The sequence below is a fragment of the Lontra canadensis genome, unplaced genomic scaffold (genome assembly GCF_010015895.1).
Source record: "Lontra canadensis isolate GAN:19392208 unplaced genomic scaffold, GSC_riverotter_1.0 scaffold94, whole genome shotgun sequence".
Lineage (NCBI taxonomy): Eukaryota > Metazoa > Chordata > Mammalia > Carnivora > Mustelidae > Lontra > Lontra canadensis.
In genome coordinates this window covers 2,377,134-2,392,238 of record NW_022631088.1, presented here as the reverse complement: position 1 = coordinate 2,392,238, position 15,105 = coordinate 2,377,134, and the positions used below count along the sequence as shown (strand labels likewise).

At 58.6% G+C, this 15,105-nt stretch overlaps 1 protein-coding gene across 1 annotated transcript; it reads left to right on the top strand.

Annotated features, from left to right (window-relative positions):
- The first annotated feature begins 12,834 nt into the window (after positions 1 to 12,834).
- On the top strand, positions 12,835 to 14,129 carry MESP1 (mesoderm posterior bHLH transcription factor 1). Its single transcript, XM_032836884.1, has 2 exons — positions 12,835 to 13,524; positions 13,849 to 14,129. The coding sequence occupies exons 1-2, from the start codon at positions 12,835 to 12,837 to the stop codon at positions 13,921 to 13,923; spliced, it is 765 nt and encodes a 254-aa protein (XP_032692775.1). The 3' UTR covers positions 13,924 to 14,129.
- The last annotated feature ends 976 nt before the right edge of the window (positions 14,130 to 15,105 follow it).

The following is a 15,105-nucleotide window of genomic DNA, read 5'->3' as shown; positions in this document are numbered from 1 at the left end:
CGTTACAGGTAAAGCTAGGGTCCCTCAGCAAAGGTAGCAGCTCTCAGGTTGTCACGTGCGGCTCCACACCGGGCCCACACGGCCACGTATGTAAATGAGGCAACATCGCGGCCCGTTTGTAAGTTGCTTTTCTTTCTTTCTCTCTCTCTCTCTTTTTTTTAAGGTTTTATTTATTTGAGAGAGCAGGAAGACGTATGAATGGTGGAGGGGGTGGGGTGGAGCAGAGGCAGGGGGAGAAGCAGACCCCCCCGGTGAGCAGGGAGGTGTTCCCCGGCAGGCAGAGGGAGAGGGAGAGGGAGAACCCCAAGCAGGCTCCACGCCCAGCACCGAGCCTGATGCAGGGCTCGATCCCACGATCCTGAGATCATGAACTGAGCTGAAATCAAGAGTGGGAAGCTTAGCTGGCTGAGCGCCCCTGGGGGGCCCTGTCACTTGCTTTGTTTCAGTCAACAGCATGTCTTACGGCAACCCCTGTCAGGAGAGAACCAGCCGACTCCTAGAGGGTCATAGGCGATTTAAATGGATGAACATTTAAACATTATACGAACATTAGAGCAGATCACTGTAACCGGAAGGAAAATGGCAGGAGGCGCAGACAAACCTTCAGTGAGGAGATGACACCACTTTCTGCTCAGGACTTTTTTTTTTTTTTTTTAAAGTATCAGAGAAAATGTGCCCAAGTCACCGCTCTAACTTGATGTTGAGGGAATAATTGGCATTGAACGACGCTGGTCAGGGCAACCCCTGTTTAGGTGATCCTAGCTGCCGTGAAGGAGCAGAGGAAATTTCTAGTTTGTCCACAGCATGGGAAAATGGTGACTCACTTAACAGTGACCTTGAATCCAAGCAGGCTTTTCTCTGGAAAGAAGCAGGAAGTCACACAGTACGACTTAAAAGGATTTAAACCAAGTTAGAACAACAACAACAAAAACCTAATTTTTTCCTAAGGGTGGCGGGGACTTAGAAAACAGTCGATCCTACACTTTTTCAGTTGCACTCAGGGCTGTACCGGCTTGTTTATAAAACAAAAATAAAACCGAATTGTTTTATGTGTAACTGAGAGGGACAGACAAGATCCGTCAGGTTTCATGTGTGTTTCCTGATCTGGATCCTGAAGTTTCAGATGAATGTGCTGCTGGTATCGAGTTTCTGACTCATCTCTGTTAATTCTTCTATCATATTCTATAGCCTGTGTGCCCCGGTCAGGCTCCTACTGATGCATCTTTTTTTTTTTTTCTTACCGATGCATCATTAGTGTGTGTTTATTTTTTGCCAAATAACACTGCTTTGTGCACAGGCAGGTAGAGCTGGAGAGGTGGAATGGCCTTGTGACCTCCAGGAAGGGTCCAAAATCCAGGATTATGCCCGCCCTCAGAGCCAGCCGGGAGGGGTTTCCTGTGAAAGGATTTGGTGAGTAAGGGAGCCACCACCAGCGCAGAGCCAACCCCCTGCTTGCTCTACTTCCCTCGCTAGGATAGCCTGGCCTCCTCTCTGGGTCTGGGCTGGCCCCGGAGCCCAGGCCTCACACTGACTGGGACGCTGGACTGTAGGTTCTAGCCGGGTTCTTCACCAGGCCCCTCAGCCAGGCTCTGGAAGCGCGGGGACGCACTGTCGACCAGCCCCATTCATCAGGAGGGGAAGCCAAAGTGAATCCCGCCCCCCCCCCCGCCCCGCCTCACTGGGCCTGCGCTTAGCACAGGGAGGCCGTGCTGCTTGATGGTGAGGAGGCTGGGCCGTGGAATCGGACTGCCGTGGGCTTAGAGTCCCAGCCCCACCCCTTCTAAGCCGTGAGAACGTGGGCAACTCAGTGTGTTTTCTCATCTCCGAAGGGGAGGATTCTGGTTTCCAGGGTGACTGTTGGGGTAAATAAACATGACGCCTGTCATAGTGCTCAGCACAGAGGCTACATGTGTGAGTCTTGCTTATGGCAAGTTCAGGGGCAGCAGGATGAAGTAGGTAAAGGACTAGGCGGGGGGAGCGGGGTAAGGGCGCTGGGGTCTTTTAGTCTTGGCCCTAGAAGAAGGCGATTGTTTCTGTTCCCGAGACTCCAGCACCAGGCCAGGCGCATCCTGCCCCATCCCCCTCCTCTACCTGCCACCCTTTTCCTCTGTGGACTGAGGATGGTGGGGTGATGGTCCTTAGCAGGGCTCTCCAGCCCCTGGCCGGCAGCAGGGGTCACCACAGCTGCAGGGCAGAGGGAACGGGAAAGCTCAGATGCCTGGATCCAGAGCCCACCAGCCCAGCCCAGCCAAGGCTAGGAAATGGAGGATCTGAACCTGCTTCTGATGGGCCAGATCCTGGCCCAGGTGCTTGTCCAGCTTGTTTCTGGAACCCACAAGCCTTTCTCCCTCTATGCAGGAACCTGCCCTAGGTGCATGGTGCTTGGTGAGCAAGCTGGGTCTGGGCCCTGCCCCACAGGGGGCTCTCCTCCCTTCCTCATCCTACTCTCCTGTTGGAAGGAGGGACATCCGCAGCTGTATGCTCTTGGAAAAGGTGATTAACTTCTGGGCCTTAGCAGGCCACTGGCTCTGGGTTCACCCTCTCCTTCCTGTGCTGGGAGGAAGAGGTGGTTAGGTCAGGGAAACATGGTCAGTAGAAAGTTCACGGGTATGGCAGACCCTTCTAGTTGCACACATAGCATCTGTTACAGCCTCTGTTCTTATATCTTTTTTTTTTTTTTAAAGATTTTATTTATTTATTTGACAGAGAGATCACAAGCAGGCAGAGAGGCAGGCAGAGAGAGAGGAGGAAGCAGGCTCCCCGATGTGGGGCTCCATCCCAGGACCCTGGGATCACGACCCGAGCCAAAGGCAGAGGCTTTAACCCTCTGAGCCACCCAGGGGCCCCTAGGAAAGCTCTTTAAAGCAGAGAGGTACACTCCCATGTTTCCTAACCCCTTATGTTTTCTTCCTGGAACATACGATGGCTGGAACTTAAGCAACCATTTGGTGACACCGAAACGGTCCCAAGGACAGAAGTCCACTGAGGATGACGGGGCTGACAGAAGCCTGGGGCACGGAGGGCTATGTGTAAGCACCATACCAGCCCAGCACTGTGTGTCCCTGAATTTCTTCAATGTGAGAGAAAACAAATCACCAGTTTGTCCAAGTCATTGACACTCGGGTGTACATGAGCGGCCACACATGATTCTTATAAGGAAGAAGTGCCAGGGTATCCCTGTCAACAAATAGGGCCACGAGCTGGATGGTGGTTGAGTGAGCTCATAACAGACTCGATGTTCCCACAGATGAGTGGCTGCGTGTCCACCCGGAGGAAGGTCTGCGGCGGCGCTGCCACCGGCTCTCTTCCCAGCCTCGTCAAGGGCATTGTTATGACCTTGAATGAAGATATGAATTGGTCTACGTGGGTGTAGCGTCCATCGCAGCAAGCGAATTGGATAACAGCCAGGATCTAGAGAGAGGCTGACAGGCAGGAGCAGCCCTACCAGATCGAATAAGGTAGGATCCCCAGAGCTCCACGAATCCTCCCACAGTTTGGGGGTCGGGTGGCTCGTAACCAGCAGCACGCGTGGAAAACAAGGTCATTCCATTTTCGAGAAACAGGGTCTTCAGTCAAAGAGGTGACTGTTTCTTGTTCGCTCTGCAGGATGGTCATTGCCCAAGTAAGTGGTCAAATGTGGGGGCCATTATTCATGATGGAAAGAAACAGGCCCTAGCCATGGACGGCAAGGTTAGTGACAAGGCTTCAAGCCAGGTCACCAGAGAAATCGTCGAAGGACTTGGGGATGTTTTGTGCACAAAACACAAACTTCAGGATAGGATAGGATGGTTGTGTCCGGGTGCCTGGAAGGAAGTAACTCCAGTGAGACTGAAGAACTTCCTAAGATGGGAAGATCTGTCTTATGAGGGAGTGAGCGGCCTGTTTGTGGAGGTGATCAAGAAGAGGCCAGATGAGTACACGCTAGGCACAGGCAGGAGCTGGGATGGATGGCTGTGCCTGCCTCTGCCAACACCGACAAGCCCCATAAAACGAGGGGATTGGACATGACAACCCCTGAGGTACTTTCAGAGCTGAGGCCAAGAATGAGGGAGAGGGTGGGGCAGCCGCCTCAGGGCTCCCGGATATATGAGGGCGAGGAGCCACGGGGGCCCCTGCAGGCTGTCTTGGGCGGGGGGTGCACACCGAGGCCTCCCAGGTCCTCAGCAACCCTGACACTGCTCCTGGCGTCTCAGCACAGGCCCCCCCGTCTGTTCGCCCCCAGCCCTGCTCCTGGAAGTCCCGCAGCTGCTCTTTCCCCTGGGCAGGCCGTGCAGGGCCCCCGGGAGCAGGTCCGAGCACCCGGAGCATGGGGAAGGCCTGGCCTCTGCCCTCTAGGTCTTCTTCGCCTGCTTCCCCCTAGGGTTCCTGCCAAGCCCTGGGTGTGGGAACACGGGAGGGAAGGAGAGGCTGGGCACACGAGGGCTGCAGCGGCGTGTGGTATTCTCATTACCGGGGAGCAGAAAGGGCCAGGCCAGCCCCCCCGCCCCCGGGCCACTGTGGCCGCCTTCACACCTCCTCTCGGCCTGTTGACACAAGGCCACCTCCCCCTGGGCGGAAGGTGTCAACTTGGGAACCGTGGTGTTCGGGGGCCTCCAAAACAGGCAGCAGGTCCTCTCAGAAACCCCAGAAAGCCCTTCTGGGGTGGGGGTGGGAGGCTGCAGGTCCCCACCCAGGAGGCCCAGGGAGGAGGGAGGGCCTGTGTCCTGGGGATGGGGAGGAGGAAGCGGGGAGTGGGGGAAGACAGGAGCCCCTGTCCCCTCTCCTGGTTCTGGGGGCTGGTGCATGACAAGGTCCTGCCCGGCAGTGCCATCAGTGTCACCAGGGGGCCCAGAGACCGAAGCCACCTGGGCAAGGTCATCCTGACAGGGCCTCCTGACTGCCCGGTCTTCTGAGCCCTTCCAGACCGCACCGTGCCCACCACCACCTGCTGTAGCCTCATCACTGCTCAGCTCCCACGACTTCCAGCCTGTCGTTCTCCCCATGCTTGGACAGGCCAGGCCCAGAGAAGTCAGCTCCTCAGCCTTCATGCCCCAGAGTCAGGATTCAGATCCACGGAGGCCAGGCACCAGGCACGATGGGGAAACTCTGCCCCAGACCGAGGGGAGCCCTCTGGGAATCCAGAACTTGGCCTAGTGTGCCGGGAGCCCAGGGCCACAGAGGGGCACGACCCAGCCAAGTGATCAGGGCAGGACCCAGGAGGAAGTGGGGAGGAGACCCAGAGTTGTGGGTATTCTCCAAGCAGAGGTGTGGCCTTCCTGGCAGAGGGACGATGTGGGCGCACGCATCTGGGAGTGGGAAGCCACCCCCCGCCCCCCAGCTCCGGGCAGTGCAGGTAGGCTGGGGCCCCCGCCCAGAGAGGTGGGAGAGGCAGAGGACTAGCAAGCGGGAGGAGGTGGGGGTTCAAAAGGCTACTGACTGGGGAGCTGGGACTCCTAGGGAGGGAGGCAGTGGGAACACAGACATTCTGAGTAAGGAGAGGGGCAGAAGCTGCGCAGCCGGCCCGGTGCCCTTCTCCAAGACCGCTGATCCAGGGAGGCTGGCGTGAGAGGGCGTGCCGAGGCCCCAGGACTGCCTAGTCCAGCTCCCGGGGCAGCAAGGCCCAGTGGAGGGGGCTCAGGCCTATGGCCAGCCATGCCTGGGCTCCATCCCTCAAGCCTTGGTCTCCTCCTCTATGGAATGGGTGCTCTTGCTAGGAGGATTAGCTGGAGCATCATGGGTTTGGCATGTGGGGCTCCAGACGTCTTGCCTGCCTGCCTGGCTGGAGAGAAGCGACCACTTGTGCTCCTGCAGCTCTGGGAAAGGACAGAAGGGGACAGTGAGGGCCACGCACTCCTGCGACCCAGAATCTGGGAGGGAAGACGAAGTCTTCTGACCCCAGAAGCCACCAGGGGGCATGGGCCCACCTGCTGGAATGCAAACAAGTTTGGGCTAAGTCCTGGGACGCTGTTGGAGATTGGGTAGGTGCCCCGAGACCGGGGCTGTGCACAGACACGCATGCACGCAGTGGACCCCCGGAACTCGCCTGGCACCACCAGACGCCTGTCCGTGCGGGGGCTGGGCTTCAGGTCTCTGTTCTGTTTGTGCGTCTATCAGTGGTGTGCTGCTGAATGGGTTTTTCTGGGACTTGGTTTTTCTGTGCCTTTAATCTTTTCTAAGCAGAATGAATTCCCATCAGGGCACCCTCTGGGCAGAGGTTCTGAAGCTGTTCTGAAGTTGCAGGCGGCCTTGGGGAGCCCTGGAGGTGGGCTCTCGAGGCTCAGCTGGTTTGGGGTGCCCAGCTATCCTGGCCACCTGCGCCGTGACGGGCGCTCTGTGTTCTCCCAGGGCAGGGGCTGGATCTTAGATTTCTCTTGGTGGGGGAAATTCTAGAACTGAGGGTGGGTTCATCCTTTCACAAATAACCAGTACTCACCTCGTAAGACCCTTCTCCCACATGATTTCATATCTGATCAATTTAAGTTCTGTCCCTTCCCCCTAGATGTTCTCCACTATGTCTGGGGACATCCCTGTCCCCCAGTCTCTGGCAAAGAATCCTCTGCCGAAAGGCTTCTCACTCCCCAGGTCCCAGCCAGGCATTCCAGCTCAGTCCTAGGAGCCCCTACTCTGCTTTTTACTGGGCCTGAAGTCAGGTACCTCTGCGGGCACCCTCTTTCCCTTGCTTCCTCTGCCCTTGGAGTTGGCTGAGGGCCTGAACCACAGTGACCTGGCAGGGGCTCATCACTGTCTTGTCACCTCACCGTGTTGTTGTGAGCAGTCAGCACAGGGAGGGGTGGTGTGATCTGCAAGCCGTGAATCCTGCCTGGAGGAAGCTCCACCTTGTGCTTTCTGTAGGGGCTGGTGTCCTAAGTTGGCAGCTGAGCTGGACCTGCAAATCCTTACCAGGGACTTGGCAAGGGCACGGAGCCCAACACATCCCCTGTCTAGAGTTTCCGTCAACTTGGGGTCTTTTTTCAGACTTTGCTCCTGCGAGTATATAAGGAAGGTCAGGGGCCCGGGGAGACCTGCTTGGGCCCTGCCCTCCTGACCCCTTCCTCTTCTCCTCATTCCTCTGGGCTCGATCTTGCGCTGCTTCTCTGCACACAGATGCATGTTTTTCCCAGCGGCCAGATGAGCACACAGGGCTCCAGAGAGGGCAAGTGGCCCGGCTGGGAGTCACACAGCCCATCACACTGGCACTGAGCTGACTTCACCCACTTTTTTTTTTTTTTAAAGGAAGGAAGCTTGTTTCATGTTTCTGTTTGTTTGTTTTTTAGGAGTCAGTGGAGTCCAGGGGCCGAGCCAGGGCCCTGGGCCTCAGGGGCTAAGATCAGCCCAGAGTGAGGCAAGTCCTGCCTTCTGACAGCCCTGGGGCTCAGGACAGGAGGTGAGCCTGGCACGGTTTGCTCCTGGGCCGCAGGCCCGGCTAACGTGGGGATGTGGAAGAGTGAGTCTGTGTCCCCTCAGTTGTCCCCGAGTTTACACGGGCACGGTAGCCTGACAGGGCCAACCCTCAGTGAGTCACGGGTCCTGCCTGCACAGGGAGACGCAGCAGCTTGCATTCACAGAAAGTAAACTAAGGGAGGTGGCCGCACTCCCCAAGTCAATAACCCGTTTGCTGTGTGAGAAACAATTGTCCCTAAATGTCAGCCTTGGTGCCACAGGCCGCACCTGGCAGCGTGGAGGGTAGCGAGGCCAGAACGAAAGCTTCCCATAGCCCCCCAGCAGTGAGAATGGGGTCAGTGGGAGCGAGGGGGACGCTGCGTGGCTTCACCCACTTCCGAAGCCAGCCCCGCATCTCCGGTTCCTGGTGCCCATCAGCCCACCCACCGCACCCAGGCCCTGGCCCTGGCCCTAGGAAGAGGCCCCTGACTCCTGGACGTAGGTGTGCCCTGCTCATATCCCCGTTACCTGGGTGGCTGGGCAGTGCCCTCTGCTGGTGATGGCTGGGAATTCGTGGACCCGGTCTACTCCCGTGGACCCAGGGTCAACCCGCTGGCCAGAGATGGGAGCCTTCTAAGCAGGGCGTACAGTCTCCCCGAACATCTCAGCAGGCAGTCGGCAGGTCTAGACTCCTTTTTACAGTTGGAGAAACCAAGGTGCCATGTGACAGGATCCGCGCCCCGCCCCTCGCCCCCATTCACATGTCTGCATCTCGGCTCTGGGCTAGTTCAGCTCCCTAACCCCTTTCTGCCTTAGTTTCCCCACATTACACTATAAAGCTTAGCTCTTCCTCCACTTACCCAGGTGAAGCAGAGGAGTGTAAGTGTGACTCCCCGAAGAGCGGCGCGATCTGCGTACCCCGGGTTCTCAGCCCCCCTCCCAGAACCACAGAGATTGTGCATCTCCCCGGGAGTCTTTCCTGGAATCCGCCAGATCTCTCTCCTTTCTTGCCACCCCCTCCCTCCTCATCACCCCTCTGCCTCCTGTGACTCCCACTGGCTGCCCATCCAGCTGACCCATGACCAGGATAATCAGATTACCTTGGGTCCAGAATAATCCATTCCATATGGCTTGCCAACTCGGAGGCTCCGGGAGCCAAAGGTGTGAGGAAAGGGGGTGATCTTGGTAGGAAGGGGCTCCCTGGGATCCTCGGGGGCCTTAGCGGGGGAAAGAAGGAGGTGGAGGAGAAGTCGGGCGCCTTCCTGCTGAGCCCCCTGACTGCTCTGGGACCCGAGGGGACCACGGCCTCATCCATCTGGGACCCACGGGGGCTTAGGATCTGTGCCTTTTCCACTCTCTGGATTGGGACGTGGCCACTATAGGGTGCTGCTGCTCGGAAGGGGCTGAGGTTCATAATTCTGGGGCAACTGTACTTTTCGCACCCACATTCTCCTGCTCCATCCCCCCAGGGGCTCTGGTGGAACAGGTCCAGGGGGAGCATGGAAACCTTCTTCTATCTCCACGGGTCCCTGTGACTTGTGACAAGATGTTGTGGGTGTTTGAGGATTCTGGGGGAGTCTCCCCCACACCAGCACCCTCCCTCTTGGGGCAGCCTTCGGGAGGAAAGGAGCCCCTCCCGTCTTCCCGAGGAGACAGGACCAGTGGTGGGGAGGACAGAACACAGGCTTTGACCCAGGCTGAGGCAAAAGGGTCCCAACTCGGCCCCTGTTTGCCTTGTGACACAGGACCACCTCTCCACACCTCCATTCCCTCATCTGCAGAGGGAGGCAGTGACAGCCACATCACCGCAGGATGGAGAGCTGTGACCCAGCCACGCCCAGTGCCATGCCAGGCCCAGGTGATGGTAGCAAACGTGACCACGGCTGTGGCCAAAGGCCAGTCCACGCAGGACAACTGGATCCTTATGATGTCAACACGGCAGGCATTACCCCGTGGCTCAGGAGCAGAAGCTGGGGACTGAGGATGGGGAGTGAGTTCTCCACGGGACACAGGCGGTGCCTGGCAGGCCACACTCCAGAGGGGGTGTCCTAGGCTGTGTCAAGGCGGCCGCTTGTTAATAGCAGCCCCTGCCCCCACCCTGAAGGCCCTGCCTCTCAGGCTGGTGCTGGAGTTTGGTGGGAAGACCCCGGCGTCGGGGACACCTCTGTGAGGAGCCTCCTGGGAAGACGCCCCTGCGGATGCTAAGAGCTGCTTCCCTCTCCTGGGGCCTCTGGCTCCGGCGGGGACAGGGATTAGGGGCCACAAGAGGAGTATTGACATAGCACCTTTGATTAGCACTCCTGTGTCAGAAGGGCTGGCCGGGAAATGAGAGCACGGAGGCTGGGAGGTGGGAGGGGGCCGCATCCAGGACCCAGGACCCAGGCCTAGGCCTGAGGAGCCAGTTGAGTCTTCTTAGCGGGAAGGCTGAGACCCAGGCCTTGTATAGAGTCCGATGTGCTCTACCCTGGGTCCCAGAGGAAGCTGCCCTGTCCTGCCTGCCCCCACCCCGGCCAAGGGCCCCAACTGAACTCTTACCTCTGCTCAGTGGGGCTGCCCCCAGGCCTCATTTCCCAGCCTTACACGTTGGCAGGCGAAGGCAGGCTCGGGCCAGGGGAGCAGGAGCCACTGGCTCAGGCACTTGTCAAAACACAGGCCCCTGAGGTGTGAAGGCCTCACCCCGGCAGGAGGGCCTGCAGGCCCTGCTGCCCGGAGAACTCATTAACTGGGGCAGCTCCCAAATGAGCCCACAGGAGAGGCTGGCTGATAAGGACATCAAAGGTGAGAGAGGCCTGGGGGAAAGGGAAAGGCGACTGGCAGGAGGAGATAGAGCCCAGGCTCCAGGTTGGGGAGGGGGTCCCTCCTCTGGCCGATCTTGGCTGCATTGGGCCCACTGGCAATGTCCCTTGCACACACTGGCTTTAGACCCCCCCCAGGGCGGCAGCAGGAGAGGGAGGGACTCCCTGGTGGCGGCCTCTGGGGCCGAGGCCCCCCAGGTTGGGGCGGAGGTGACCTGCCATCTGCCGCACCTCTCTCATGCCCTTTCTGGGGGCTCTTTGCCTCCACACTCGCCCGGGGGACTTCTGAGCCCTCCCCCAGCCTGACAGCAGAACTTCTCCTGTCACAGGCGCTCCATCACGGTGTCTTTCCTTCTCCAGGCCTCTTGGTACCTCCCAGGCAAGGGCCCAAGGAGGTCAGATCTTAGGTCCCCAGTGTGCGAATCCTCAGGAGCCAGAGCTGTGTTTAGGATAAACAGTCCACCTCCTACACATATGGCCTGTTGTCCAAAACGTGTCTAGTTGATTCTGTGCTGAATAAAGAGTCATTCCAACGACACACCAATACTGGCAGTTTCCCCTGGACTGGGAACTGCAGGCCCCAGAGACAGGACAGTAATGAACTTTGTTAAACCCTCGTGCTTGTTGGGCTCTGGACTTTCTAGCCATGGGCACGTATTGGATTCTCAAAGAGACGACAATGAAACAAGAGGGTGGCTGATTGCCTGGGCGTTTTTGGTCCTGAGTTTTCTCAATGATCAGCTGCAAAGTGGAAATCCGAATCCTGTGGGAATTGGAGGGATTTTTTTTGACATTCAGAAGGTTGGCCACAAGGTGCCCAGAGCCCTCATGGATCCCACCCCTCCTGCCTGACTTTACTCGGCACCGCGTCCCATCCAAGTGTACGACACGCTCTACCTGTTGCCAACTGTTAGTCCCCTTGGGCCCAATGACATTGAAGGGGCCCAGCAGCTGGGCTGCAATGCCAGGTTCTTGGCTTGGATCTGGAGCCCCAGGAAGGCCTCCCTTGACAAGGGTCCGAAAGGCCCAGACCCCACTGACAGCTTCCCACTGAGGAAGGCCCTCCTGGAGCAGGCTCTCCTTGGGAGTAGATGGGTCTACAGCACAACCCAGGGAATGGGTTCCTCCCTTTCTCTCCGAGGGTGGGCTGGCATTGCCTCTCCTGGATGTGACCATGGGCATAAGAATTCTGGGGCTGCTGGGACAGACTGCAGAAGAGACCAAGGGCAGTAGAAGATAAGAAATGAGGGGAGGGATGGTGGTGAGCAGAGATACCCACAGGGAAGTTACCAAGTCACCTGGCTGCCTTTACTACAGACCAGCTCACCCATCAGTCTCACTGGGCTGGAAGCCATGGGAAATGGAGATGGGAAATATTAGCTCTCTCACATTGAAAGATGTGAAGGACTAAGGCTCTTGAAGACACGATACTAGACACCAGGTACTTCAGGGTCTAGGCAGAGGACATACATCCGTGCACAGAGTAGCTATTATGACAAGGGACAGACTCAAACTCCTGAGGGGTCAGGCAGGCAGCATAGGTCCTCTGAGATTTCCTACATAGACAATCATATCGTCTATAAATGGAAACAGTTTTATTTCTTCCTTTCCAGTCTGTATGCCTTTTATTTCTCTTCTGTTATTGCATAAGCTAGGCCCTCCAGGACAATGCTAAGTAGCCCCAGGTAGGAGCAGACATCCCTGCCTTGTTCTCAGCATTACGGGAAAGCATTCGGTCTTGCACTGTGGAGTACGGTATTAGCCTTGGGTTCTTTGTAGATGCCTGTTATCAGGTTGAGAAAGTTCCCCTCTGTTGCTAGCTGGCTGAGAATTTTTATCATGAAGGGGTATGGATTTTGTTAAATGCTTTTTCTGTGTTATGTCCACTCACATTTCAGTGGCAAAGTCTCTGCCTGCCCCAAAGTGGTGGAATGCCAGCTAGAGGCCAGTGGTGGCAGCTGGTGGCAGCAGGCCAAGCTGGATCCTGCCAGGCTGAGGGTGTCCTGGAGGGCATCAGGCTTCCCCTCCTCCAGCTCCGACAGTCTGGCAACTTGACCAGATTTGGCTAGCTTGTTGGACTGGGGTGGGATAGTTTCCGCATATTGCCTCCTCCGTCCCACGACCACCACCACCACTGGGTAAGGCCATGTCCAGGAGCAGAAATGGGTTACTATTCCTCTCACCTCTAGCAGGGATCAGGGCCCCATTCAGGGTTCCCATCCTACTGATTCTACAGATCTGGTTGCAGCATGCCCCAAGGCTCCCCATTGTACAAACTGGGAACAAATTTGCAAGAAAACGTTAAGAATCTGCATAAGGTCCCAACAGGTGAAGGCAGCCCAAATCTAGGTCCTATACGTCCAGTTCCCTGACTGCGCTTCCATTAACCTCCTGAGCTGGCCCAACACGCCAGGCAGCTCGGGCCACTAGGTGCAGGCAAAAGCCCGAGCGGCTGGGCCAGGTGCCCATTCGAGGACCCAGGTGAGGCCAACCTGGGGCAGCCCTCGGCCCGCACCTTGGCACCCCCGTTGGTTCAAAGGGCCAGGCCCCGCCCCCTCCAGGCCCCCGAGCCCGCTTTGAAGTGCTGATGCGGCCTGGAAGGGGCCACTTCACACCTCGGGCTCTGGATAAAGCGGTCGCCGGCCGCCGGCCGCCGGCCCGCAGACGCGCCACCGCCGCCATGGCCCAGTCCCTGTGCCCGCCGCTCTCCGAGTCCTGGCTCCTCTCCCCAGGATGGGGCCCCGCTCGGCCCCTGCCGCCCTCCGACAAGGACTGCGGGTGCTCCCCGGCCTCGTCCCCGGACTCCTGGGGCAGCGTCCCGGCCGGCAGCCCCGAGCCGAGCCCCGGGCAGCCCGGCGCCCACGCGGCCCCCAGAGCCGGGAGCGCGGGGAGGCGCGGCACCCGCGGCAGCCGCCTGGGCTCCGGGCAGCGGCAGAGCGCCAGCGAGCGCGAGAAGCTGCGCATGCGCACCCTCGCCCGCGCCCTGCACGAGCTGCGCCGCTTCCTGCCGCCGTCCGTGGCGCCCGCCGGCCAGACCCTCACCAAGATCGAGACGCTGCGCCTGGCCATCCGCTACATCGGCCACCTGTCGGCCGTGCTGGGCCTCAGCGAGGAGAGCCTGCAGCAGCGGCGGCGGCGGCGGCGCAGCGACGCGGCGACCCCTCGGGGCTGTCCGCTCTGCCCCGACGGCGGCCCTGTGCAGGCGCAGGTGCCGGCGCGCGCCCCAGTGCCGGGCTCCGCCGCGACGTGGGAGTCCTCGCCCGCCTGTCCCGCAGCACTAGCGGCTCCCGAGCCTCGAGACCCGCCGGTGCTCTACGACCAGGCGGCGTGTCCGGAATCGCAGGCCATGGAGCTGGACCCCTCGTCCCCGGTGAGTACCTCCTTCCCGCGCGGGACTCCCTCCCGGCGCCGTCGTGGGCGGCGCTACCTGCTGTCCTCGTGCCGGGCGCGCAGCTCTCCCCTGCGGGGCCACTCACTCCGCGGCACCCCCACCGGCAGCCTGCCTGATCTGAGTACTGTCCCGAGTAGTGTAACTGGTGTGTCCCCGGGCGCTCAAGCGGGGACGGGAGGGAGAGGACGCTCCGGGAACAGGGGCCTGTTCCCCGCCAAAGGTCCCCTGAGAGGGGAACCCCCTGGGCACGGACACCCACACGGGACAGCCAGCGCGGATGGTTAAACTGTTCCCTCCCCGCAGCTCTTTCCTGGAGACGTGCTGGCCCTGCTGGAGACCTGGATGCCCCTTTCGCCGCTGGAGTGGCCGCCCGCCTGAATCGTTGAAGTGACGCCCTGTAACTGACACCTGTCTATGAGCATTGAAGCCTTCTTGGCCTCAGCACCTTCAAAACGGCCGCTCTCCAGACTCCCTTTCCTGGGAGGGGGCCCCGGTGATACTGGCATATGCGTTCCTGAGAGGGAGAGCCTGTCCCCACCCAGGATGGTCCTCCCCAGCCCCTCCCTCAATGGAGGGACCTATAGGTAGACCCTGGGAGGCCGGCAGGGGGTGCCTGCCTAGTGTGTATTTATTTATTTGTGAATAAACGTTCTGGTGTCCATTGACCTGTTCTTCTTCCTCTACACGGGCACAAAGCTCCCTCCCCCTCTCCAAAGAAGAACCTGGAAGAATCAAGAGGGTCTCTTGCCGACTTCAGCCCTCAGAGCACACTGGCTCAGACCCTTTCCTCCTTGCCCCCAGCCCTGGCTTAGCATCTCCCATTCCCCAAGTTCAGTCTGGAAGGGGAAGTTGCTGCATATGAGGGTCTGTCCATCCTTTCTTTGAACCTGGTGGAAGTTGGGTAAAACCAAGGATCTCTGCAGAAAGTACGTTGCTGTTAGTACTTTCTGTGTATCAGGTCCTTTACACAATTTATACCCAAATCACCAACTTACAGAAGAATAAACCAAGGATGGGCACTCGAGTCCTGATATGAATTCAGAATCTGAGTTCTCATCCCCAGTAGGATTTTGCCAGCTCTGCGGTCTGAGGGGACACCAGCTACCAAGGGTTCATGTCAGGCGTCCCAAGCCCTTTCTCCCCCTGTGCTATAGCATCATGGCCTAGACCTTGGGGTTTTTTTCATCTCCTTCACTCTGATTTCTCTCCCTGGTGGTTTAGGGACATAAACTAACATCAGTGAGTCAGTCCCTGGTTCGTGTAACTGTGACCTCCCGGTGGCCTAGCTGGGGTGGAGAGACTCGTGGGGGTTGCCTCTGGAGCCACACAGCTGACCTGGAACCACACTCCTGACTACACTGCTGGATTCTGATCAGGGATGTGCTGTATGGGGAAGAGGAAAGCCTTGACCCTGGCCTTGCTCAAGGGGTATAGGAAGCAGTCAGATGTCGGCGAGGTGGGGGGAGGGGGGTGGAGGGGGAGCCAAGGGAAGTAGCCTTGGCCCAAAGGCCCTCTGTGGATGGGTACTGAGTTCTCCCCTCTCCCTCAAGCATCTTTGAA

Excerpts from the sequence above, each read along its gene's own strand:
- MESP1 (XM_032836884.1), top strand. The coding sequence starts at position 12,835 with ATGGCCCAGTCCCTGTGCCCGCCGCTCTCCGAGTCCTGGCTCCTCTCC. Across the intron at positions 13,525-13,848 it reads AGCTGGACCCCTCGTCCCCG|CTCTTTCCTGGAGACGTGCT; the intron begins GTGAGTACCTCC and ends CCCTCCCCGCAG.